The following is a 26,544-nucleotide window of genomic DNA, read 5'->3' as shown; positions in this document are numbered from 1 at the left end:
AAATCAGCCACAGACCATATATAATTGAATAGGAGCAGCTGTTCTGATAAAACTTTATTTTATGGCCCAGGCCACAGTTTGTTCAACCCTGCTGTATGCTGTCACCCAGAGTTCCCCAGTGGGATCAATCTCTAGTTGCTCATAGTAGTAACTGGTTTTGTACCCCACCTTATTGACTCTCTTCCCTTCCCTATCTCAGTTTCTTACACCTTTACTATTGCATCATGGAGTCACCTCCCTGTTAACTACCTGTTCTCAAAGCTTTGTCTCGGGGTCTGCTTCTGGGAGAACCCAAATAAACACAGGTAAGAACTGTTATTATCAGTGTTTTGTTTTGTTTTTTTTTGAGACGGAGTCTCACTCTGTTGCCCAGGCTGGAGTGCAGTGGCGCGATCTCAGCTCACTGCAAGCTCCGCCTCCCGGGTTCACGCCATTCTCCTGCCTCAGCCTCCCGAGTAGCTACAGGTGCCCGACACCATGCCCGGCTAATTTTCTATATTTTTAGTAGAGATAGGGTTTCACCGTGTTAGCCAGGATGGTCTCGATCTCCTGACCTCGTGATCTGCCCGCCTCGGCTTCCCAAAGTGCAGGGATTACAAGCATGAGTCACTGCGCCCGGCCTATTATCAGTGTTTTTCAGCAGAAAAAACTGAGGCACAAAGGCTAAGTCCTTTGCTCTAAGTCACAGAGCCAGCGTTTGAACTGGCCAGTCTCACTCCGGATATATTCAAAGCATCCTGGAAAATCTGTAGAGTAGGGTAGGCAGACAGTGGTCAGAGGAGTGGGGATCTCCCCCAGTGTGAAAAGAATGCCCCAGAGTAGTGGAGAGGACAGAGACAGACATGCACTTGCTCCTTGCAGCACCGTCAGGGAAGCCGCCAACACCAGGGAATGATGATTACAGGGCATCTAGGCATACAGGAGCTTGGGCAGCTTCCCAAAATAATCTCATGGCCCAAACATGACTTGGAAGCAGCAGAGAGCCACCAGATCTAAAGAGACCTCATGGCCAGGCGTGGTGGCTGACACCTGTAATCCCAGCACTTTGGGAGGCCGAGGCGGATGGATCACCTGAGGTTAGGATTTCAAAACCAGCCTGGCCAACATGGTGAAACCCCGTCTCTACTAAAAATACAAAAAATTAGCCAGGCATGGTGGCGGGCACCTGTAATCCCAGCTACTCAGGAGGCTGAAGCGAGAGAATCGCTTGAACCCATGAGGCAGAGGTTGCAGTGAGCCGAGATTACGCCACTGCACTCCACTCTGAGCAACGAGAGCAAAACTCTGTCTCAAAAAAAAAAAAAAAAAAAAAGACAATGGATATATCAGTATAATCTGGGAGGACAGCTGACCAGGGCCTTGGGGATACTCTGAGACATCATGCTCAAGCCCTAGTAACAGGGGATGGGGAGCAAGCTATATTTTGTTTTCCATTACAACCGTGGTGGAATAAAGGTTCTACTTCAGAAATTAATTTCAACTATAAGAAATGAACATTATATAATGTCTTGCACATCTAAGTTTGTGGTTTAAGAGTAAATCTTCTGTAAAGGGTGGAAAAGATTTTACATAGAACATGTAGGGGGAAGCAAACCAGCCTCAGAAAGAAATTGGAAGCAGTAAATGAACTCTCTTTCAATTTCTCAGGCCGGTCTCGATGGCTCACGCCTGTAATCCCAGCACTTTGGGAGGCTGAGGCGGGCAGATCACCTGATGTGAGGAGTTGGAGACCAGCCTGGCCAACATGGTAAAACTCCATCTACACTTAAAATACAAAAAAAAAAAAAAAAAAATACTCGGGCATGGCGCTCGCGCCTGTAGTTCCAGCTACTCGGGAGGCTGAGGCAGGAGAATCACTTGAACCCAAGAGGCAGAGGTTGTAGTAAGCCGAGATTGCACCATTGCACTCCAGCCTGGGTGACGAGAGCGAAACTCCATCTCAAAAACAAACAAAAAAAAAGCAATTTCTAATCTATAACGCCTCTGTCTGTTTCATTCTTCTCTGCTACTCCTAAATTTTTACATGTGTTCTGTTCAAAGAGCCTAGACTACAAGGGACATTTCTTAGTGTGAATCCCAAATTTCCAGTGGTCTAGGGATGGACACTGATTGGCCCAGCTTGGAGAAGCTGTAGACCCTTAGACCACCAATCAGCCTTGGAGAGAGGTGAGAGCCATGTAGCAGAATATGGCTCCTGGGAATCCATCCCTGGGTGGGATGGACAGTCTTCAGGGAGGTTGGGTAGGTTACCCAGTAAGTGTCCTATGGAGTGAGAACTCCATGTGAGGGAACCATCCTTCAAGGCTGAGCTCACACGCCGTCCTCTGAATGAGGGCTTCCCTAACCCCAACCATTGAATTTACCTATCCCTACAATTGTCCCTACAGTTCCCAAGCACATTCTGATCTATATTAACTTACATGGTCGTCGCCAGGTGCGGTGGCTCACGCCTGTAACCCCAGCACTTTGGAAGACTGAGGCAGATGGATTGCTTGAGGGAGGAGTTTGAGACCACCCTGACCAACATAGCGAAACCCTATCTCTACTAAAAATATGAAAATCAGGTGGGCATGATGGCACACACCTGTAAGCCCAGCTTCTTGGGAGACTGAGGCAGGAGGATTGCTTGAACCCGAGAGGCAGAGGTTGCAGTGAGCCAAGATCACACCACTGCCCTCCAGCCTGGGTGACAGAACAAGACTTTGTAAAAAAAAAAAAAAAAAGCCCTAGACTGGAGACAGCCCAGGTCCAACTGCAGAAGTTGAACAAGCCAAAGGTTCACTTTCCTAACTACTGATCTAATTACATGACCTAGGATCAACCAAACAGACACAATGGCCCTGGAGCCAGTGACACAAAGCAGGGACAGAGGAGAGTCTATTTTACAGTGGTGACAGCAGCAGGGGCAGGAGTGGCACTGTCAGTGGTACAAGCAGCAGCATCTGTTGTGGGCATTCCTGTCACTGTGGGCTTTGTTGTCATGCTGACCAGGACACCCAGTGGCAGGGGGTGAAGGTTGTGTGAATCTATGGTGCGTGCTTGACAGACCAGTTCTGTGGAGTGCTTTTGGTGGTAGCTTGGACTGTGTTACCTCCCACACTCCTGCCTGTTTTATAGGCTCGATTCTCCAGCTTTTCTGGAGACTCAGTGACTATCCAATATCCTGTCCGCAAACACCATTTTCTACAAACATCACCAAAGTTGTATTCTGCTGCTTATAACCATAATCCAGACTGATCCATTTTTCCTTTTGGGAAGTGCTCCTCCATCCTCATTTTAATAATATGTATTAGGAAGAAGCATTTATTTCCCATTCATATTTCCAGGTAGATAGAAGAAAACCCCTAACTTCTCTCCCTACTTCTTCTTCATTCCTCCCGCAAAGAAGATGGAGCACCTTATCTGATTGGTGAATGTAGCAGTCAGGATAGGCAAGGTTATGCTGTGGTAACAAGCAACTGCAAAATCTCAGTTGCTTAAAACAGCAAAGATTTCTTTGTTGCTCAAGCTCCATGTCACTGTTTGTTGTCTTGGGGCTCCTCTCCATGTCATCCTCATTCCAGAACGTAGGATAATGAAGCAGGTACCACCTGGACCACTAACTCTTGCCATATCAAATGGAAAAAGAGTTTGTGCAGCCAATCAACCACAGGCTCTTAAAGCTCCCAGCTGGAGGTGACACACATCACAACTAATGACATGTAACTGGCTAAAGCAAGTCACATACCTTCACTTCACTCTAAGAGGGAGCCCACCATGTTCCCAGAAGAAGAAATGCAGCTATTTCATTAATGGGACGAATAATTAGCACAGTAGGTTTGGGATGAAGGGATGTGTGGTGGTTCAGCTTCATCTGGGTTCTCTTTTGGCAACCTGCTCACCCGGAATGGGCATGTGTTCCTGCCTGCTTCTGGTCACACAGTAAAAGCTCCCCAGGACTAGGCAATCAAGGGTGATTTTTTTTTTTTTTTTTTTTTTGAGATGGAGTTTCACTCCGTTGCCCAGTTTGGAGTGCAATGGGGTGATCTCAGCTCACCACAACATCCGCCTCCCAGGTTCAAGTGATTCTCCTTCCTCAGCCTCCCGAGTAACTGGGATTACAGGCATGTGCCACCACGTCTGGCTAATTTTGTATTTTTAGTAGAGATGGGGTTTCTCCATGTTGATCAGGCTGGTCTTGAACTCCCGACCTCAGGTGATCCACCCGCCTCGGCCTCCCAAAGTGCTGGGATTACAGGCAGGAGCCACAGCGCCCGGCAAGGGTGAATTGTTAAAAAGCCAATTTGATCAGAAAAAATAAAGCCACATTTACAAACATCTTTACCAGTAATAATGGTACTATTTTGATCTACATATGCTTGTCTCCTATTGGTTGATGCCTGAAAACTCATCACTGTGGTTCCAGTGGGGGCTGCAAAGTGGTGAACACGTGACCCAAACTCAAAATGATTGACCCACGGCCGGGCGCGCAGTGGCTCACACCTGTAATCTCAGCACTTTAGGAGGCCAAAGCGGGCGGATCACCTGAGGTCAGGTGTTCAAGACCAGCCTGACCAACATGGTGAAACCCCATCTCTAGGCCAGGCGCGGTGGCTCACGCCTGTAATCCCAGCACTTTGGGAGGCCGAGGCGGGTGGATCACGAGGTCAGGAGATCGAGACCATCCTGGCCAACACGGTGAAACCCCATCTCTACTAAAAATACAAAAAATTAGCCGGGCGTGGTGGTGGGTGCCTGTCGTCCCAACTACTTGGGAGGCTGAGGCAGGAGAATGGCGTGAACCCGGGAGGCGGAGCTTGCAGTGATCCGAGATTGCGCCACTGCACTCCAGCCTGGGCGACAGAGCGAGACTCCATCTCAAAAAAAGAAAAAAAAGAAACCCCATCTCTACTAAAAATATAAAAATTAGCCAGGCATGGTGATACACCCCTGTCCTCCCAGCTACTTGGGAGGATGAGGCAGGAGAATCGCTTGAACCCAAGAGGCAGAGGTTGTAGTGAGCTGAGATTTCACCACTGCACTCCAGCCTGGGCAACAGAGTGAGATCCATCTCAAAAAAAAAAAAAATGCTTGACCCAAGCTAGATCCTTCTAGAGTTCTTCTCTGGGACTTTGTAATTGAAGTCAAGTGCAAAGTTGGTGGTGAAACTATGAGGCTGAACTACGAGTCTATGAGAAATTCCTTTCATTCTGGGGGAATCCCACTCCTCTGCCCACTGACCCCCGCCCCTACCCTGCTGATTCTCAAAGTATTATTTCAGAATCTACATTCAAATAATACTTTGAATATTACATTCAAAGTATTAGAGTCACTTAACTAATACTTTGTGATACCCACATATATGTATGTGTGAATGTATCTGTGTGCATGTGTATGTACATATATAATGATATGTAGATGCATATATATACACACATATATATGTTATCCAGGAATAATATATAAGTACTACTACACTAATAGCTTTAAACATTTACAATAATATATTTTATAAAGGGCATAATAAGAGTAGAAATATGGGACCGGGCGTGGTGACTAATGCCTGTAATCCCAGCACTTTGGGAGGCTGAGGTGGGCAGATCACCTGAGGTCAGGAGTTCAAGACCAACCTAACCAATATGGTAAAAACTCGTCTCTTCTAAAAATACAAAAATTAGCCACGAATGGTGGCACAAACCTATAATCCCAGCTACTCAGGAGGCTGAGGCAGGAGAATCACTTGAACCCAGGAGGTGAAGGTTGCAGTGAGCTGAGATCGTGCCACTGCACGCCAGCCTGGGCAACAGAGCAAGATGCCGTCTCAAAATAAAAAGATTAAAAATATGGAATGTTTCTAAATATTTATTTCTCGTCCCCATGGATCATCATATATATGCTGCTTCCAGAACACTTTGAACATATCCAGAACTCTCGAGTGAGACTGTCAGATGCAAATGCTATCTCTGCCAATTGCTAGCTCTGTGAACCTGAAATACTTAAACTCGTTGTGCCTCAGTTTCTTCTGAGAGAACGAAACCAACATGCAACGTTCTGTATTTTCATTCTGGTATTCTTTTATTTTTTTTTTCCTTAGAATTGTCCATGTCAATCTGTCATGATTTTACTCTCACAAAGACAAAATCAAAAATCATTAAAACAGCTTTTCTTTCAGCAGGATAATGATGGTATTTAGTATTTCACAAAATGAAGCATTGTAATTGCAGCTTGCTTTTCACTCTGACATTCTAAATGCCCAATCTAGTCTTTTTTTTTTTTTTTTTTTTTTTTTTTTTAAGACAGAGTTTCACTCTTGTTGCCCAGGCTGGAGTGCAAAGGTGCCATCTCGCCTCACTGCAAACTCCGCCTCCCGGGTTCAAGCGATTCTCCTGCCTCAGCCTCCCAAGTAGCTGGGATTGCAGGCATGTGCCACCACACCCAACTAATTTTTGTATTTTTAGTAGAGATGGGGTTTCACCATATTGGTCAGGCTGGTCTCGAATTCCTGACCTTAAGTGATCCACCCGCCCCGGCCTCCCAAAGTGCTGGGATTACAGGCGTGAGCCACCGCGCCCAGCCTGGTCTCATCTTAAATAAAATGGCAAGCCATGATGAGGACCAAATTGAAGCAACTTTGGCAAAGTTACACATTGTAACAAGCAGGCAGACTTGAGGTGGACCTGCCCACCTCAGATTTGCATCCTACCATTTGGGAATTCATTGCATGATCCACAAAGTCTGAACAGGAAGGCACACAGGAGAGGAAGAGCTGCCAGTGAGATAAATGGCCTCTCTGGAATAGCTAAGAGTACAATTGTATTGTGGATTATCTGAATCAGTTAGGACTGCAGCTAATAAAAGAAAGGAGATTCAAACTGGTTTAAGGGATAAAGGGAATTTAATGACCTATAGAACTGAAAAATCCAGGCTGGTCTCAGTGGCTCGTGCCTGTGATCCCAGCACTTTATGAGGCTGAGGTGGGCAGATCGCCTGAGGTCAGGAGTTTGAGACCAGCCTGGCCAACATGGTGAAACCTTATCTCCACTAAAAATACAAAAATTAGCAGGGCATGATCGCAGGCGCCTGCAATCCCAGCTACTCAGGAGGCTGAGACAACAGAATCACTTGAACCCGGGAGGCGGAGGTTGCAGTGAGCCAAGATCGTGCCATTGCACTCCAGCCTGGGCGACAGAGTGTGACTCCATCTAAAAAACAAAAACAAAAATAAAAACAAAAAAAATTAGCTGGACATGGTGGCGTATGCCTATAGTCCCAGCTACTAGAGAGGCCGAAGTATGAGAATAGCTTGAACCTAGGAGGCAGAGGGTTGCAGTGAGCCGAGATCGTGCCACTTCATTCCAGCCTGGGCAACAGTGCGAGAACCTGTCTCAAACAAACAAACAAAAATAACTGAAAAATCAAGATACAAGCTTCAGATGAAACTCGATCCTGGAACTCAAGTGATGATAACAAGGACCTGGCTTTCCCCTTGTCTCTCCATTTCCAGTTTTGTGGTGTTAGCTCCTTCATCAGGCTGTACCCAGTGGCCTCCCCAGCAACTCCAAGCTGCCTCTCACTGCACTAAAATGGTAGCCACTGATCCCAACCTTATATCCTCACACCACAATGTCCAGGGGAAGAGAGAATGGCTCATTCAAGTGGCTCTTGGGTGGGTCTCGAATTAACTGTCTCTGAACTCATTGGTCCAAATTGGGACACATACCCATCTCGACCCAATCACAATAACCAAGGTTGTCTTAAATCAAAGAAGAGTAGCTGGGGGCAGTGCCTCGCCTGTAATCCCAGCACTTTGGGAGGTCGAGGGGGTAGATCATGAGGTCAAGGGTTCAAAACCAGCCTGGCCAATATGGTGAAGCCCCGTCTCTACTAAAAATATAAAAAATTAGCCGAGCGTGGTGGCGCACGCCTGTAGTCCCAGCTACTCGGGAGGCTGAGGCAGGAGAATCACTTGAATTCGGGAGGCGAAGGTTGCGGTGAGCCGGGATCACGCCACTGCACTCTAGACTGGGCGACAGTGTGAGACTCCGTCTAAAAAAACAACAACAACAGCAACTCAGGGTCACTTTCAAATTCAATTTTTCGTCACTATTTTGTATTCTTTATCGTTGAGGTTCCCCAAAAGTCCGGATTCAATCCCAATGCTTTCTCACAGAGGGCAGCTTCAGGTTTCTAACGGTGGAGGTGGACAGAGTGGGAGAGGCTTCGGTCAGCGGTGGTTGCGAGGCAGTTCGGGCGCAGCCCACGGCTCCATGCCCCGCGGCGGGGGCACGTGCAGGCACCAGCTTGAAAAACTCCACCGGGCGTGGAGCTGACCCATTCGGGTCCAAAGCCAAACCTAGTCGGATCAAGCAGCTGAACGCAGGCCCCGGGACCTGGTGACTGCCGTTGCGACCTCGAGAGTTGGAAGGAGGAGTGGCGCGCTCAGGGGACGTCGGGCAGTGTTCTGGACAGCGGGAGCCAGTGCCTCAACTTCCCCAGGACTCTTCCGCGGGAGCAGCCCACTCCCACACTCCGCCCCGCGTGGGAGGCGAGCGCTGAGAACCAGGAGACACAGCCAGGCCAGGAGACCCCAGAGTCCGGCCAGAAGACGTGCTGACACCCCACTGCAGGAAGCTGTGCTCACTCACTGAGTCCAGGTCTCCCGCAGAGACCCAGGGGCAGCCCTGCGGGAGGGGCGGGCGCGGGGCCAGAGCGGGGCCTGGCCACGCACCGGAGGATGAGGGGAGCCCCGCTAGGGTCGGGGGGACTTCGAGGAGCTCCAGCGCTCTGCTCCCTTTGGTGTCGCCCGAGGCTGCTGGAGGGTGGTGAGACCGTGCCTTGGAGAGGACGTGCTGGGGAGCAAGGTCGGGAGCCCGCCAGGCTCGCGGTGGAGCTGTCGCGGGAGAGGCACTGCTGCACCGGGACGGTGGGCTGGTGCGCTGGCCACCCTGGAGAACATGAGCCTGCAGTTACCTCTGTAGCTGAACCTGCGAGTATGGAGGGAGGAAAGAGAAGCTTTCCGAGGTGGCTGGAGGGCCAGCCAGGCTGAAGGGCTCCGGAAAGGATCACAGGAAGTGGGCTGGAGGGTTCCTTGCGGGTGGAAGGAGGAGGAGAGAGCTAGTGAGCAGGCTTGGGGGGCCGGGGCGTGGGGGGAAGAGGGCGGGGCTCCTCTCCTTCCTCTGTTGCTTGTGGGCATGATTGCAACCCCCACTCCCACTTATCTGCAATGTCAGCCACGAAGATGTTGACCCGGAGCCCGCAGAAGGCCAGCTCAAAGAGAGGCCCGTGCCCTTTACTCTCTGCCTTATCTTGAAGGAAAAGAAAAGCTTTTTATCTGAGGAAGGCAAGCCTTTTAAAATTATCAGGCCCATCGAGAGGATCGCTTGAGCCCAGGAGTTCCAGACCAGCCTGGGCAACATGGCAAAACGCCGTCTCTACAAAAAATACAGAAATTAGTCGGGTGTGTTGGCTCCTGCCTGTGGTCCCAGCTACTCAGCAAGCTGAGGCAGGAGGATCGCTTGAGCCCAGGAGGTCGAGGCTGCAGTGAGCCAAGATCGTGCCACTGCACTCCGGCCTGGGTGACAAAGCCAAACCTTGTGACAAAAAAAATAAAAAATAAAAAATAAATAAATAAAATAAAAAATAAAAAATCAGGGCCAGAGAGGAATTAAAATGAGACAACAGTGACATCCCATTACCCCCTTTGAGCTATGTATTCACCTCTTGAACTGCTTGCATTGGCTTGCTATTGCCATAAGTAGCTATGAATTAACCTAGTAATGCCACACTGGACACTATAACCCACCCCCTATAGCTTAACAGTATATAGCCAATCACTAATCAAAGAGGTTCCTTTAAACCAATGAGAATTCCTAACAACTTTGTATCAGCCCACAGCCCACTCCCTGTCCCCCTTTTTTGCCTTTGAAAACCTGCTTGTAACAAAGCCCTAATGGAGCTCATATCCAAGATTACTTGGGTCTGAGTCTTCCTGGCAGCCGTCCTCCCTTTGTTTTTTGTTTGTTTGTTTTTTTGTTTTTTGAGACAGAGTCTCGCTCTCGTCACCCAGGCTGGAGTGCAATGACGCGATCTCGGCTCACTGCAACCACTGTCTCCTGGGTTCAAACGATCCTCCTGCCTCAGCCTCCCAAGTGGCTGGGATTACAGGTGGGCACCACGACACCCAGCTAATTTTTTGTATTTTTAGTGGAGACAGGGTTTCACCATGTTGGCCAAGCTGGTCTCGAAGTCATGACCTTAGGTGATCCACCTGCCTCGGCCTCCCAAAGTGCTGGGATTACAGGCGTGAGCCATCACGCCTAGCCCCCTTGGGCTCAAGTAAACTCTTTCAACCATATTTTGTGCCTCAGCCTCTTCCTTTTAGGTTGACAGTCGACTCCCAGAATATGGAGCCTTCAGCTATGAGGAGCAGGGCCACGGGTAAAGAGTGCCCACACTGACTCAGACAGAGGTCCCCAACTGGGGCCAGCTTTCCCACCCTGTCGCCTCAGGCATCTCCCCCCGGGACACCTGCACCTTTCCTGAGCCTGTGGAAATGTTGGTTTCCTCCACCTCCCCAGCATGATAGACTGTGAGGGAATAAGGTGATAGTGGCTCTAGGACTTCCCAGCTGACTCAGTGAACCTCTCTGTACTACCCCCACCAGCATGCCTGGAACGCAGACAGCACCGCTGAGAGGCTTCTCCCATAGGCCCTCCTACGCCGCCTATGAGGAATTGCAGGAGGCAACCCAGAGGGGCAGGAAGAACACAGGAGGGAGGGGACGCTGGACACCCATAGCAGAGATGCCTGAGGGAGAGGGAGGGAGACAATTTGGAATGAGCCGAGTTACCTCCTGCCACCTGTCCTGCAACACCCCCCATCAGCCTCCCTCTTCTGTCCTTACCCCATCCACATTCCCATCTTCTGTCTATCCACGCTTTCCTTGCTGTGGTCCTCATTCCCCCACATCTGCCCCTTTCCCATATAACTGTGTTTCATGCCCTTCGGCCCCCTTAGACAGGCCAGCAGAATGCAGACTCCTCCAGGACAAACACACTCAGGTCACCCCAAAATGGAAAGCGGGCTCTGAGATAACAGAATCCAACCCCCAACAGTCAGGAAACATGGCAGTCCCCTCCCTTACTGTCTTCTCAGTCTCTTTTGGAACATATTTTATGTATTTTATGTACTTTATGCCTCCAAAATAACCCTTACCTGGTCGGCATCTCCCCATTATCCCACCATCGGAACATCTGAATTGGAGCATGGGGGCTTCCTTAGTGGCAGGACTCCAGTAGGGGACGAGGAGCCAGGAGAGAAGGTGTATGGGGCACATGTCTGCCCCCGGATGACTGTCAGTCTGAGTATCCCAGTGTGTCTCCATCTTATGCCAAAGAGGGAGGGAGACCTTGGTGGGGAGGGGCTCCACCTACCAGGACTCTTGAAGGGGCACGTGCACCGATTCCCATCCCCACTACCACTACCTTCTGTTCCTGGACTATCGCGCCCTGTTGCCTCCATTCGAATACTCTTTCCCCAGATCTTCCCAGGGCTACTTCCTCTGGAAGTCATCTGGGTCTCAGTTCAAATGTCATCTCTTCCAGGATCTTCCCTAAAGCCACCACCCTCCCCCAAAACATACACACACAACATTCTATGCCACAGCGCTTGCTGTATTTTCTGCTTACTGCTTACTGATTTTATCTTACTGCTGCTTTTTTTGGGGGGGGTGGGGGTTTTGTTTTGTTTTGTTTTTTGAGATGGAGTTTCGCTCTTGTTGCCCAGGCTGGAGTGCAATGGTGCCATCTCAGCTCACTGCAACCTCTGCCTCCCGGGTTCAAGGGATCCTCCTGCCTCAGCCTCCTGAGTAGCTGGGATTACAGGCATGCGCCACCATGCCCGGCTAATTTTGTATTTTCAGTAGAGATGGGGTTTCTCCATATTGGTCAGGCTGGTCGCAAACTCCCAACCTCAGGTGATCCACCTGCCTCGGCCTCCCAAAATGCTGGGATTACAGGCATGAGCCACTGCACCCGGCCCTTGTTTTGTTTTTATGAGACGGAATCTCACCCTGTCGCCCAGGCTGGAGTGCAATGGCACGATCTCGGCTCACTGCAACCTCCTGCAACTTCTGCCTCCTAGGTTCAAAGGATTCTCCTGCCTCAGACTCCCGAGTAGCTGGGACTTACAGGCGTGCACCACCACGCCCAGCTAATTTCTGTATTTTTAGTACAGACAGGGTTTCACCATGTTAGCCAGGCTGGTCTCGAACTCCTGACCTCAGGTGATCCGCCCGCCTCGGCCTCTCAAAGTGCTGAGATTACAGGTATGAGCCACTGCACCCAGCCTAATTTTTGTATTTTTAGTAGAGACAGGGTTTCGCCATGTTGGCCAGGCCGGTCTTGAACTCCTGACCTCAAGAGATCTGCCCACCTCAGCCTCCCAAAGTGCTGGGATTACAGGGGTGAGCCACCACGCCCACCCTGATCTTATCTTACTTACTAATTTGTTGACATGGTAATTGTCCCTGTCACCTCTCACCCTCAGGATGAAGGCTTCCTGAGGGCAAGGACTTTGTCTTTTTCATATCTGTATCCCCAGATCCTAGAACAATGCCTGGCACATAGAAGGCACTCAATAAATAGGTATAATTGAATTAAACACAGAGATGATTGGCTGGTCAGTAAAGGGCCTTTATTGCTGCCCTTTTTTTTTTTTTTTTTTTTTTTTTTGAGACAGGGTCTTGCTTTGTCACCCAAGCTGGAGTGCAGTTGTGCAAACATGGCACATTGCAGCCTCGACCTCCCGGGGTTAAGCTATCCTCTTGCCTCAGCCTCCCGAGTAACTGGAACTATAGGTGCCGCTACGCCTGGGTAATTTTTGTATTTTTTGTAGAGACAGGGTTTCATTATGCTGCCCAGGCTGGTCTCAAACTCCTGAGCTCAAGTGATCTGCCCACCTCAGCCTCCCAAAGTGCTGGGATTATGGGTGTGAGCCACCGTGCCCCCTCGACTGCCCTTTTTATCCTTCTTGCTGCATTTTCATCCCCTGCCAGAGCCCCAGGCATTGCCCAGCCTGCAGCAGCCCCCAACCACAGCTGCTGCAAACCCACCACCATCGCCACCACCACCACCACCTGAGACCCCTCAGGAACTGCGAGTGGGCTGACACACTCAGGTCTTGCACATGACCTTCAAGCCCCAGTTCCCAACAGAATTGACCCCTGCTCTGGACCCCTTTCCAAGCAGCCCCATCCCCCTTATAAACCACACTTGGAGACCACTGCTCCTATAAGCACACACTTCCCCAGAGAGCCTCAATACAAATGCACCACTATTTACTGAGGGTTCCCCACGTCAGGCACCCTGCTAGGGGAGTCTCCAATGTCATGGACATGCCAAATGCCTGTGCTCTTCACCCTCTGAGTCTCCCAGAGTCCCTGTGCCTCCTGCAGTCAGTGTGACAGCATCAGTCCTGGGCAAGTTGCTGTGCCTGAGCTGAAGGGGAGGCCTTGTCCCGGGCCTGGGCCCCCCTGCCAGCCACTGTCTGCCTTGCTGTCTCTGTCCCTCACCTCCTCTGGTATCATGCAAGGCATTTGCTCATCTGGAGGCAGATGCTCTGGATAGGGTTGGGCAGCCACACCCACCCTCCAATCTCTCCCCACTATTTGGCCCAGTGTTTCTGTGAGAGGATCAGGACAAAGGCAAGAAAGCCCAGGAGGTTCACTGGCTGGCCTGTGGTCCACAGCTCCTGTTTCTTCACCCAGATGCAGGATCTAATGTGGTTCCGAAGCTCAAGGCTGAGGCTGGCTGGTGGATTATAGTTCAAGTTGGGAGATCTGCAGGCAGGAATTATGGAGGCCAGTGTTTGGGGCAAGGAGAAGGGTCTGCAGACTTCAGGGGCCTCAGGACCCAGCTACTGGCCATCTTCAGTCCCTTGGGCTCCTCTGCCAGGCTGTTGGCTGCTCCATAACGTTGCCCTGCAACTGCCACAGAACCCTAGCCTCCAAGAGACCCAGAGCTCAGGGCTCTCATCCCCTGGGTGCCAAGCCACACCTAGCACAGTCTCTTCTGGAGCTCAGACTTAGCATCTTTCTTGGAGCGAGTAATAGGAAAAATGGGAGGTAAAGGAAGAAATGGAGCACTCAGTCGTTTGTGGGTGAGGAGCACAATCACCACACACACACCACAGTCAGCAGAATGCCTTCCCTGATACATATACACACATATCTACACATGCACGTGCACACACACAGATTTTCTGAGACACACACTCTGAATTCTTCTGGAAGAGAAGAACTGGCTTGAGAGGGCACAGGAAGCACCCAGGAATGGAAACTAGTATTTCCCAGACTCAAAAGACAGGACCAGTCATTGCTACAGAACCAAGCAGGGTGACTACTGGTCTCTTGGGTCCAGATCAGCATTTTCTTTGGCTGGTTGGCTTCCTGCTCATTCCTGTTCCCAATTTTATCCTAGGACTTTATCTCCAATGAGGCCCTTTTTTAACTGCCATGACCTAGATTTGTCTTCCTTGGCCCTGAGCATAGGAGGAATACTCATTGGCCATAGGCTCAGCCAGCTCAGTACCCATTGGCTGCTCTGCACTAAGCCTCTGTCTCCATTGGCCACACATTCAAGGCATCCTCATTCATTCTTATTGCTGTGGGTTCAGGCGGCCGTTTTCATTGGCTGCCCTGTCCTGAAGCTCGATCTCTATTGGTTGCCACGAGAGGTAGTATCTCCACTGACAGTGAATCCAATGGATGAATGGGCTTTGTTCTCTCCATGCCACACTGGTAGGTGTCTCCGAATCTGTGCCCCCTCCTCAGCCTGCATTAGGGTGGGGGGGCATTGGGGGTGCCTGAAGAAGGTCCAACAGCCTCGAGAAGCCTCTGGTGCTGGCGAAGGTGCCTCCTCCTTTCGTGTTCCCCTGTGACTTCACACACCAGCTGGGCAGGGAAGGCCCCAGGAAGCCCCTTCAGCCAACCTGGGGGAAGAGAGACAGGGGCTCCAGTGAGGTGGGGGCAGGGAGCAGGTGAGGAGGGAAAGGGGGCCTCGTGGGGTCTCAGGCCTTCAGGGTCATTGTAGGTGTGGGAATTCATGGACAAGCCTGGAGCATCGGTAGAAAGGGCATCAGAAGTGGAGGTGACAGCAGCTCAGAGAGGGTCTGGGCTGCTCCTCCGTCAAGCCCTGCAGTGGCTGCTCATGTCTCTTGGAGTAAGAGGTGGAGTCCTTGCAGGGACCTGTCAGGTCCTGCGTGATCCCATCCCTGCCACTTCTATGACCTCATTTGCTTCTCCCCCTTTCTCTCTCCTGCTAGCCACACTGGCCTCCTTACAGTTCCTCAGTCACACACCAGCCGCAGGGCCTTTGCACTGACTGCTGCCTCCAGCTGGAACACTCTTCCCCTGGACACCATGGGTCTAAATTAGTTCCATCAAGCTTCATGTTGCCTTCTCAGTGAGGTCCACCTCGGCCTCCCTATTGAAAATTTCACTCTGCCCAACCCTGGAACTCCTGACCTTCTTTGCTCTGCTCACTTTTTTTTTTTTCCCCATAACACTCATCACCTTCACGTGTACTTTATAATTTGCTTATCTATTTTGCTCATTCTTTATCGTCTGCCTCGTCTACTAGAACATAGCTCCAGCAAGGAAGGAAGTGTGATATGTTTGATTCACAGTCCCTAGAACAGCGAGTGGCACTTCATAAGTGCTTAATAAATATTTATTGAATGAATAAATGAAACACAGCCAGGCACAGTGGCTCACGCCTGTAATCCCAGCACTTTGGGAGGCTGAGGCAGGAGGATCACTTGAGCCCAGGAGTTCAAGACCAGCCTGAGCAACACAGTGAGACCCCCACCTCCATAAAAAAACAAAACAAAACAAAAAAAACAGAAATAAGGCCGGGTACTGGAGGCTCATGCCTATAATCCCAGCACTTCAGGAGGTGAAAGCAGACGGATCACCTGAGGTTAGGAGTTCGAGACCAGCCTGGCCAACATGGTGAAACCCCATCTCTACTAAAAATACAAAAATTAGCCAGACGTGGTGCTGTGCGCCTGTAATCCCAGCTACTTGGGAGGTTGAGGCAGGAGAATCCCTTGAACCCAGGAGGCAGAGGTTGCAGTGAGCCGAGCTGACACCACTGCACTCTAGCCTGGCTGACAGAATGAGACTCTGTCTCAAAAAATAATAATAATAAATACAAAATAAATAAATGAAAGACTTTCTCACCTTCAGGGGTCTTGTGCAGGTGTTTGGGGGCGGCCCTGGACTCCAGACTCCGTCCTTCAGTCTTGGCAGGTGCAGACGACTCTGAACACAGTTCCTGGGAACAGTCTGGTTGAGGGTGGGTGACATTAAAGTGATTCTGTTTAGCTTCTCCCCCATATTCCTCTAAGACTCACTTTTTCTTCCCTCATCCCCTCTAGGAGGATACTCACCACAGTCCTCATAGATGGTGTCTGGGGAGCAGGGAAGGGGGCCTGGGGTCGGGAAGGCTCCTAGCCAGCGCTGCATGTCTGATCTGGTGGGGATATTGGGAAGTGTCACAGTTGGCCCAAGAGATCCTCTGGGGCTGAGGCAGGAGCCACAGAAGAGAGAGACTGGGGAAGTGGGGGGAGGTCTGAGAGGTCAGATAAGTGTACCAAGGGTGTTTTCCGAAGGAAGCACAACTCACAGGGAAGAAGCTTGGAGTAGCCGGTGGGTGGGGCGGCCCTGGTGGTTGCTGAGAAGGGAGAGGCGGAAGGTAGGGGGTCCAGATGGATCCGGAACCTGCTGGGCCTGGACCAGGGAGCGATGGGCATAGTCCAGAACCTGTAACCGCTGCCCACTGCCCAGGGATGAGGTCGTTCAGAAGGACAGCAGGGGTCCCGCTGGACCCCTCCTGCCCACTCCAGCCTGGGCTCCTTCCTTCCCTGGGACTCACCTCTTAGGCTGAGTGATGAGTAGCAGGTCGCTAAAGAGGAGCAGGCAAAGAGGGGTGAAGCGGGGGCGCGAGGCAAAGAGCATGCCCCCCCTCCGGCACCCTAACTCGGTCAGCTCTCCCTGGAATTCCAGGCGCCGTGACCAGGAGACCAGGGGCAGGGCCTGCGAGGAAGCGGAGGCAGAGGAGGTTCTAGCGTGGCAGCAGCAACATGGGACAGGGCAAGATGGGGAGCCTGGGCAGGGATGTACCTTGACTTTGTGGAAGCGCAGCCTTTGGGTGAGCCGGATCAGCTCTTCAGTCTGCTTCATGCGCCCCACCTCAGCGCTGCAACGCTCGATGATCTAGGTAAGGGGAGCTGTGTCACCCACCCCAGCGGCCAGCCCCCTACTCCCTACCATTTCTCTCTACCACCTTGTCACCTCCCCCTGCTTCAGCTTGCCCACTGCCCACCTTGCTGACAGCACCCAGGGCCTTCTGGGCATTCTCCTGACGGCTGGACCCCTCTTCTGTCTGGCGCAGGATATTCTGGGGACAAGGAGGAAGGGTGACTGGGCCCCCTGCTCTGTGGCCCTGGGATTCAGAAGGGCCACAGCTCAGAGGACCCTGCCTGTTTCGGCCAGTTTCAATAAGGCTGACAGAACTCATCACTCACCATCTGCAGAACCCTGAGCAAGTCCTGCTACCTCTCTGAGCCTCAGCTTTCCCATCTGTAAAATGGGGCTAATACCCACCTAGCATATCAATAGCATTGTTTTGAGGATTCAAGAAGGTAATATATGTAAAGTGCTTAGCATAGTTCTTGGCACATATTAAATGTTGAAAAGAAGGTTCTTATTTATTTTTTTTTTCTGGAGTCTGGCTCTGTTGCCCAGGCTGGAGTGCAGTGGCATGATCACAGCTCACTGCAACCTCTGCCTCCCGGGTTCAAGTGATTCTCCTGCCTCAGCCTCCCAAGTAGCTGAGATTACAGATGTGTGCCACCATGCCTGGCTAATTTTTTTGTATTTTTAGTAGAGGCGGGGTTTCACCATGTTGGCCAGGCTGGTTTTGAACTCCTGACCTCAGATGATCCACCCGCCTCAGCCTCCCAAAGTGCTGGGATTACAGGCATGAGCCACCGCGCCCGGCCCGAAGGTCCCTATTATTTTAATAATTATTAACCAAAACTGTTAGGGCAGGCAATATAGCAGAGTAGCTAAGAGTGCTTAGATTACAATTTTGTCTCCATCAATTATTTCTATATGACCTGGGGCAAGTTATGTGACCTGTGCCTTAGCTTTCTCATCTCTAAAGTAGGACAAATAATAGTTCCTACTCTCACATAGTTGTGGGTAAGTTTACACAGGTGGATAGCACTTAGAACTATTCCTAGAAAGCTCAATAGCTATTGAGCTATTATGATTAGTATCATTATTATTATTGTGTTGTCTACACTGGGGATAGATAAAGCTGAATAAAATAATAAAGACACTGACAATCTAGTTGGGAACTCTTCACATAAAGATCCCTCCATTCGCTGGGCTCAGTAGCTCACACCTGTAATGCCAGAGCTTTGAGAAGCTGAGATAGGAGGATTGCTTGAGGCCAGGAGTTCAAGACCAGCCTGGCCAACATAGTGAGACCCTGTCTCTATAAAAATAAAAATTAATAAATAGCCGCGCATGGTGGCATTGTAGTCCCAGCTACTCTAGAGGCTGAGGCATGAGGATCCCTTGAGCCCAGGAATTTGAGGCTGCAGTGAGCCATGATCGTGCCACTGCTCTAAAGATCCCCATATTGGGTGACCTGGTTAGAAAGGAGTCTCTGCTTTGCAATAGAAGAGAGTGTCTCAGGCTGGGTGCAGTGGCTCATGCCTGTAATGCCAGCACTTTGGGAGGCTGAGGCAGGTGGACCACATGAGGTCAGGGGTTCGAAAGCAGCCTGGCCAACATGGTGAAACCCCATCTCTACTAATAATACAAAAATTAGCTGGGCATGGTAGTCCACACCTGTAATCCCAGCTACTCAGGAGGCTGAGGCAGGAGAATCGCTTGAACCCGGGAGGCAGAGGTTGCAGTGAGCCAATATTGTGCCACTGTACTCCAGCCTGGGTAACAGAGTGAGACTCCGTCTCGAAGAAGAAGAAAGAGAAGGAGAAGAGGAGGAGGAAGAGAAGGAGGAGGAAGAAGAAAGTGTCTCAAATCTCAAACTTTTTTTTCCCAGTATCACCCCACTAAGGTGCCTTGTTAAGATAATTTTCCCTAAACATCTCCCTCACCATGAAAGTTTAATTCTACAGATCTACTGGAACTCTGTTTATGCACTAAAGCTTAATGGAGTACAACTGTTGGAATAACTAAGATTATTTTCACCCCCAAAGAACCAATTTTTGCCCCCTTGGGGGTGACATCACCCCAGTTGGGAAGGCATGTGGGTAGAAGAATATAGCCAGAGACAACCTCAAAAACCACTCACACACTCCCCCTGAGACCCAGCGAGCAGAAGAGACTTGCCCAAGGTCACTCAGAGAGTCAGTGGCAGAGCTAGGTGTGGAACTCGTGTCTCCAGCCAGAGGGCCTTTCCCTGCACCTGGACCTAGAGGCAGTCCAGGTAAGGGGAAGAGCACAGGGCCCCTAAGGTAGGGCTTGGTGGGTCCTAGGCTGAGAGACCCAGATTCAGAGTTATGATTTGGGGGATTTTATGTTTAAGGTGGAGTAGTGCATGGTGATAGCTGGAGGGCCAAGAAGCCCTCGGGAGAGTTCTCCGATGGGGTTGATGGGGCAGAAACGGCCGCAGCCGGGACAGGTACCTGCAGCAGCATGCGGAGCCGGGTGATGCGCTGGAAGGGCAGTAGCAGGAAGGACGGCAGCGGGAGCCGCTCACACTTAGGGAGGCTCTGCAGCCGACGCAGCTCGGCGGAGAAGCGCACGTTGGTGTCCCTGCAGAAGCAGGCATGGCTAGCGGCTGCCCGAAGGCCCTGGTGCCCCAGCCTGCTGTGGCCTCGACCCCATCCCCTGCCCCAGCTTCCTCCCCACCCCTGGGACACTCACATGAGGCGGCTGTAGGTCTCCTCCTGATACTGCTGGTTCCGCACATAATCCACATACACCGAGAAAGGCCCCACAGCGTGGGCATGCACCACGTCACACAGGTCGCTGATGTGGGGGGAAGAGCGCACACGGGACAGGAGCGTTGCTAGAAACCTGAAGGAATTGGGGAAGCAAGCAATGGGGCGGGGCAGAGAGCCAGGTCTCCCGGGTTCTTCAGAGAAGGGCTGGGAACTAACTGGGTCCGTAGAAGGAAGGACTTGGGCCCGGGAGAGAGGAAAGGGCGTGCCCAGCAGCCTAAGGGCAGGTTCCCTGGAAGGACGGAAAGCCACAGACCGCTCGCTGACTCCCTGGACTCGCTGCACATTGGAGAAGAGTGTGTGGTGATCACGGGGGGTGAGCGTGTCCCGGAGTGCCTGGCTCAGCACGAAGGTGTCGGTCAGCAGCCGCAGGGAGCGCAGGTAGGAAGCCTCGGACGTCACCACCTCGAAAAGACTCTAGAAAGAAGAGCAGGCAGTCGTGGGAAGCCCAGTTCACCGCGGGAAGCTAGGACCCTGGGCCCTCTTGCCCTATGCCTGACCCATGCAGCCGCCTCCCATCTCCCACCTCCAGCTCCCACCTCCTGCATACGCCTCTCCTGGGGGCTGAGGGTATCCAGAAGGCCGCTGGCTTGCACAGTCGGAAGCTCCTGCCACAGGGTGTTGCGAGGTCCAGGGGGTCGTGGGAAGGTGGGTGCATCTCCAGCATTTGCTGGAGAAGGACTCCCATCCTCACCGACCCCCCACAGCTCCTCTGACAGCACCGCTGCTCGGTAGGTCTGGTACAGAGGTTCTAGAGGGCAAACATAGCACTTCAGGGAAGCCCAGGGCTCCCAAACCCTTCCCCACTGCTTGATAGTCACAGCAGGGACCCTCAGGTCCAGAGTCCCTCACCATCCTGCAGAGGCAGCTCCCAGTTCTGCTCCTTCAGCACCTCTAGCCCCTCCTCTTCCCTGTGGAGAAACAAAGGGAAGGGAGTCCCCAGGGCCACCACTGCTGCCCACCACAGGGGTGCTTGTTCCCACGCTGGACAGGGCAACCCACGTGCAGGTTGGATGTAGGGACCCTGACGGCTCCCCACATCAAACCTCAGGCTTTTTTTTTTTTTAAGGGGAAAGACAAGGTCTCGCTATGTTGCCCAGGCTGGTCTTAAACTCCTGGCCTCAGGCAATCCTGCCACCTCGGCCTCACAAAGTGTCAGGATTACAGGCGTAAGCTACTTTGCCCGGCCCAAATTCCAGATCTTTTTATGTGCCTTTTAGAGAGGAGCCCCTGAACTAAGTGGGCCCCATTCTTATATCAACTATTGTAGACCAGAGATTTCTGAGTCTCCTTGTCAGCCGTCTCACATAGCAACCATTGTCTGGAACGCCCTATTTGTGTGTCAAGAAAGCTCAACGTGATGGACTGCAAACTCTCACACCTCCCACCAGCACCTGCAGCCCCTTATCTCCCCTGCTCTGGTCATCAGCACCACCACACCCCCATTCGCCCAAGCTAAAAACCACACTAGTAAATGTTTGTTGAATAAATGAATGGACCCAGATAACTTCTGATAACAATGGTGAATCTAAGATAATTAACAAGCCTGGATAGCATAGAAGAGATGGTCATGATTGCCAAATAGATTTTCAGACAATAATTGCAATAGAAGCTCAAGGTGAGGGAAGGGAGTTAAAATGGTGCACTCACTTACTCTGGGCCCGGCTCTTCACAATATCATATCCCCACGATTCCATGAGGTGGTTCCTATGCTTAGACCCATTTCATAGATGAGGACACTGAGACCCAGGAAGGCTATAGATCTTTTTTTTTTTTTTTTGAGATGGAGTTTCTCTCTTGTCGCCCAGGCTGGAGTGCAGTGGCATGCTCTTGGCTCCCTGCAACCTCCATCTCCCCGGTCCAAGTGATTCTCCTGCCTCAGCCTCCCAAGTAGCTGGGATTGCAGGCACCCATCACCATGCCCGGCTAATTTTTGTATTTTTAGTAGAGACGGGGTTTCACCATGTTGGCCAGGCTGGTCTTGAACTCCTGACCTCAGGTGATCCTCCCGCTTTGGCCTCCCAAAGTACTGGGATTCCAGGCGTGAGGCACCTGGAATTTTTGTATTTTTAGTAGAGACGGGGTTTCACCATGTTGGCCAGGCTGGTCTTGAACTCCTGACCTCAGGTGATCCTCCCGCTTTGGCATCCCAAAGTGCTGGGATTCCAGGCGTGAGGCACCGCGCCCGGCCTTCTGTAAGATCACAGAATTGATAAGGGCCAGAGCTGGGATTCGAAACAAGGGCTGCTTATCTCTAGAGCCGTGGCCCTTGTCCCCTCACCTTTGTGGAGGTGGGATTTAGCTGGAGCTGAAGGTTAGTCTGCCCTCAGGTAGAAGCATGGTGGGGAGAACCAGGGAGCAGGGGTGGGGGTGTTCGGTACCTCCCCTCCACAGTTGCTGGAGGAGCATTCCGAGGAGCTTCATCAGGACTGTCCCCTGGAGACAGAAGCCACAGTGAAGAGAAAAAAAACTCCAGGATCCCCAGCCCAGGACTCCCGACTCCAGCCCCAGCAGGGACGGTTACTATAAAAACTGCAACTCCCTTCAGCACCAGAGCAACAGCTGGTAGGGAAGCAAAGAGCCCAGGGCCTGTTGGGGATTGTAGCTTTCTGGGCTTTAGTCCCCCCTGCCTCTCTCCTGTCCCCTCACAGCCCAGAGGTCCACTCCCCCAGGCCCTGCACCTGTTTGGATTCCATCTTCAGAAAGCAGATCAAGATCTGGCTGTGGGGGGTCCCCGAAAATGGTGGCGTCCTGCCTGACACGAGTTGGTTTGGGAGGCTTCAGGGGTGGCAGGAGTTTGCGCTCAGCAGTGGAGCGGTAGGATGTGAGGACGACGGCAGGGTGACCGATGCTTGGAGGGTTGGGGCGGGAGCGAGAGGTCCGCAGTGGGGAGGCCCGACGGGGGACCCTGGGGACCTCCTCATAGCCCCCCACAGGCACCCATCTGAGCTCCAGGCCAGGCCGGGTGGTGTGGCAGACACAGGGGCAGCAGGGAGGGCAGGCCAGGCCAGCATCTGTGGGAGATGGGTAGCCTAAGGAGAAAGCCCTTGGGGCCCAGCTCCACCCCCGCCCAGACCATCTCCATCTTTAACCTGCCCAGCAACTGCAACATCAAGGTCCAGGCATCTATACATCTCCTCCACCCTGACTCCCTTCAAATCCCGACATACAGAAACCAGATATCCCAAACATTAAATCCATTTTTGAAAAGGTAGCCCCTGAAAGTTGTTAGCACTGAAAACGAAGAAGATGGGTGGATTGAGGTCACCCAGCTCCCTGCGCCCCCCACACTCACCTGGAGCACCGTTTTCCTGGGACCCACTCCCGGTGAGGGGAGCTTCTCTCTCCCCATTCACATCTGCTCTCGCTTGGAGACCTGGCTCCGGGGCATCTGCATCCTGAGCCCGGCCTTCAGCACCCCCTTCAAACCTGCCAGCCAGCCTCCGCACAGTGCCAGGGGCTGAGGCAGAGCCATTCTGAGCCAGGACCCCGGCCATGGGGAGTAGAGGCGTGCAGGGTGACCCAGAGGGCTTGGGTGGGGGGACTGGAGACCGGGGAGCAGGTTCTGGGGAGGCAGAGCGCCGGGACACTGGACTAGGTGTGGGGGTGCTGGAAGGTGAGTCTGGGGAAGTCTGGGAGTCGAGGCTGGCTCTAGAAGCTGAGGGGGGCAAAAGAGCAGGGGGCTTGAGGGATGCAGCTGGGGGCTCCCAGAAGATGGGGGTGCACATTGGGGTTGGTGCATCATTGGAGTTTCGGGGTAGTTCTTGTGGAGAGGAGCCATTGTGGGGAGGCCCTGGGGACTGGGCAGCCCTGGAACGAGGAGGGCGGGGGCGGATGATCCGAGGGGGCTTCTGCGTGGGGGGTGTTGCTGCAGGAAGGGACTGGGCTGACATCTTCCTTTGTGCTCTTCAAAGGAGTGAGGTGCTCTGCTGGAGTCATCCCCTGAGGAGGAGGGAGGGAAAGAGAAAGACCCTTAGTGCCCCACATGGAGGGTAAACTGAGGCCACCGGAAGGCAGGATTTTGAAGTCAGGAGGGAAGGCTGGTGTGGGGGTTCCAGAGAATCCCTAAAACTCAATACGGGATACAGCTGCTCTGTGTCTGCCCACTGAACCGTGTGTCCGTGGAGTGTGTTGCGGAGGTTTGTGTGTGGTTTGTGTGGGGGGTGGCACGGTGTGTTGTGAGTGTGCGAGTTCTGTGCTTGCCGGGTGGGTGTGCAGGGGGAGAGTGGAGTGTACAGTGTGTGGCGTGTGGCCCTTTAGAAAGTTCTCGGTGTGAGTGTCTGAGATAGCGGTGCCAGGGTGGGTGTACCATGTGTGTTCTGTGCTGTCTGGGTCTGGGGGCTGTGGGCGCGCCTGTCCGCCGGGCCTGGGCTGCGAGGCATGCATCACTGTTTCCCTGCTCCACCGGCCCTCCGCCCCCCATTTCCCAGTTCCTCTCTCCGGACTCTCCCTTTCCGGATTATTTTTAGTCTCCTTTTCCTGCCATCAAGATTCCTGGAGCCTCTGACCCCCGGAGATGAGGAGGTCCTGGCGCAGTCTCTCCTGTCCTGCGTCTGATCATCCCCGCCTGCCCTCGGGTCTGGTCACAGAGAGAGGCCCAGCACAGGCATGGGTCTTGCCAGGAGGCCTGGGGAGGTGGCTGGGAGAGTGAATTGAAGGAGAGGACCAGTCGGGCCAGGGCGCTGTGGCCTGGGTTTCTCTTCCTCCCTCGAGGAAGGAGGCTACAATCCCAAGAAGGCTGCAGGGTCAGGGCTGGGAAGCAGAGGAACCTCCAAACTCCCTTCAGGGGTCAGCAGGAGAGTCATACCCCTCCAGGCCTCGGATTGGGTCCTTGAGAAATGATGAGGGGGAACAAGGGGGTTGTAGATGATGGGTCTTGCAGCTCAGTGGCCTCTGTGTTCTGGCAGAAAGTCATTTAGCAAAGTGACCCACACGGTGGTCTTGACCACTGGCCAGCTCCTCCCCAGCCCCTGCCCCTCAGGGATCCCACCCTCTCTCGGGTACCTGCATTTACTTCCTTCCCTACCCCCCAACTCAGGAACCCAGGTACTCAGGCCCCAAGCACTCACCCTTGAATCCCCTCCACTCTCAGTCACCTCCCAGGGCTGAGTGAGTAGGGGCAGGAAACAGGAATCAGATCCGCCTCCCAACCGGACACCCCCCCCACCTCACAAACCACACCACTCTCCACATGCGCACATCACACGGGGCCCTAGGAGACAGAGGTATCCAGGGTCTCAGAGGTTAAAGGGGTCTGGGGAAAAGCTGAAATTCAGGCTTGGAAAGCGTGTGCGCAGTTTCTACCTGCACAGCTGTGTGAATCGGGGCTCATAGGGGTGAGGTGGACAGGGGTAGGGATGAGGACAAGACGGTAATGGCATAGAGCCTAGCTGGGCAGCATGGGTGTCTGGATGCCTCTGTCTCAGCTAAGGGATGCTGCGTGCGTCCCTCCACGGTGAGTCTCACCATCTTTCCTCGGACTTGCCCCACCACCTGTCTCCTGAGCCGGGCGTGAGCCAATGCCTATTTCACACCGAGGGACCCTCCCGCAGGCTTCCCTCCCTAACTCTGCAGTAGGTCCCCATGAATTTACCTTTATCTTTTTGGAATCAGTTGCTATTTTCAGCCTGTCCTGTCTGCCCCTTGGAGCAAGGAATGCAGGGCTGAGGTCTCCAAGTGTCTGTTCCTGTGATTCTGGGGTGGGAACTCAGGGCCCAGATTGAGATCTCTGTGGAGGAAGCCAGTTCCTCAGCCCCACCCAGCCATTGTGTCTGGCGTGTGTGTGTGTGTGTGTGTGTGTGTGTGTGTGTGTGTGTGTGTGTGTGTGTGTTAGAGGAGGGAGAAAAGGGGAGGGCCAGGAGGTAGGACTGAAGAGAGGAGAGGTGTGGACTTGGGGTCTGTCTCCTCCAGGGAGGTATAACATTTGCATGGGGCCAGGCGTGGTTGCTCATCCTTATAATCCCAGCACTCCAGCACTTTGGGAAGGCAAGGTGGGAGGACCAGCCTCGGCAACATAGTGTGACCCTGTCTCTACAAAAGATTTTTTAAAAATTAGCCGTGGACAGGCCAGGTGAGGTGGCTCACATCTGTAATCCCAGCACTTGGGGGTCCGAGGCAGGTGGATCACCTGAGGTCAGGAGTTCGAGATCAGCCTGACTAACATAGTGAAACCCCATTTCTACTAAAAATACAAAAAATTAGCCAAGCGTGGTGGCACACGCCTGTAATCCCAGCTAGTCAGGAGGCTGAGGCAGGAGAATTGCTTGAACTCAAGAGGCAGAGGTTGCAGTGAGCCGAGATCGCGCCATTGCACTTCAGCTTGGCCAACAAGAGCAAAATTCCATCTCAAAAGAAAAAAAATAGCCATAATGGCACACATTTGTGGTCCCAGCTACTCAGGAGGCTGATGTGGGAAGATTGCTTGATTGAGCCCAGGAGTTGGACACTACAGTGAGCCGTGATCGCACCACTGCCCTCCAGCCTGGGCAACAGAGCAATATGCTGTCTGAAAACAACAATAAAAAA

General features: G+C 52.3%; 1 protein-coding gene and 1 non-coding gene across 9 annotated transcripts; both read right to left on the bottom strand.

The window, feature by feature from the left end:
• Positions 1-6,073: 6,073 nt before the first annotated feature.
• LOC129018496 (small nucleolar RNA SNORA69) lies at positions 6,074-6,211 on the bottom strand. The gene has a single exon (XR_008495317.1). It is a non-coding gene; the product is annotated as a small nucleolar RNA SNORA69 (small nucleolar RNA).
• Positions 6,212-13,298: 7,087 nt separating this feature from the next.
• On the bottom strand, positions 13,299-25,715 carry ARHGEF15 (Rho guanine nucleotide exchange factor 15). Of its 8 annotated transcripts, none has more exons than XM_054456780.2 (16): positions 25,613-25,715; positions 23,315-23,961; positions 22,701-23,033; positions 22,401-22,455; positions 20,872-20,930; positions 20,559-20,770; positions 20,276-20,436; positions 19,943-20,095; positions 19,702-19,831; positions 17,364-17,438; positions 17,162-17,254; positions 16,914-17,074; positions 16,665-16,817; positions 16,429-16,511; positions 16,220-16,324; positions 13,299-14,967 (listed from the first exon to the last, which is right to left on the bottom strand). In XM_054456780.2, exons 2-16 carry the CDS (start codon positions 23,910-23,912, stop codon positions 14,816-14,818), a joined length of 2,523 nt encoding a protein of 840 aa, XP_054312755.2. In that variant the 5' UTR covers positions 23,913-23,961; positions 25,613-25,715; the 3' UTR covers positions 13,299-14,815. The 8 variants fall into 8 exon arrangements, with proteins under 8 accessions (XP_054312755.2, XP_054312756.2, XP_054312753.2 ...); XM_054456781.2 differs by lacking the exon at positions 25,613-25,715 and adding an exon at positions 25,089-25,130; XM_054456778.2 differs by lacking the exon at positions 25,613-25,715 and adding an exon at positions 24,528-24,919 and having other exon boundaries at positions 17,364-17,483.
• Between the last annotated feature and the right edge of the window lie 829 nt (positions 25,716-26,544).

Source organism: Pongo pygmaeus, chromosome 19 (assembly GCF_028885625.2).
Source record: "Pongo pygmaeus isolate AG05252 chromosome 19, NHGRI_mPonPyg2-v2.0_pri, whole genome shotgun sequence".
Taxonomy (NCBI): Eukaryota; Metazoa; Chordata; class Mammalia; order Primates; family Hominidae; genus Pongo; species Pongo pygmaeus.
This window is presented reverse-complemented; position numbering and strand designations above follow the sequence as displayed.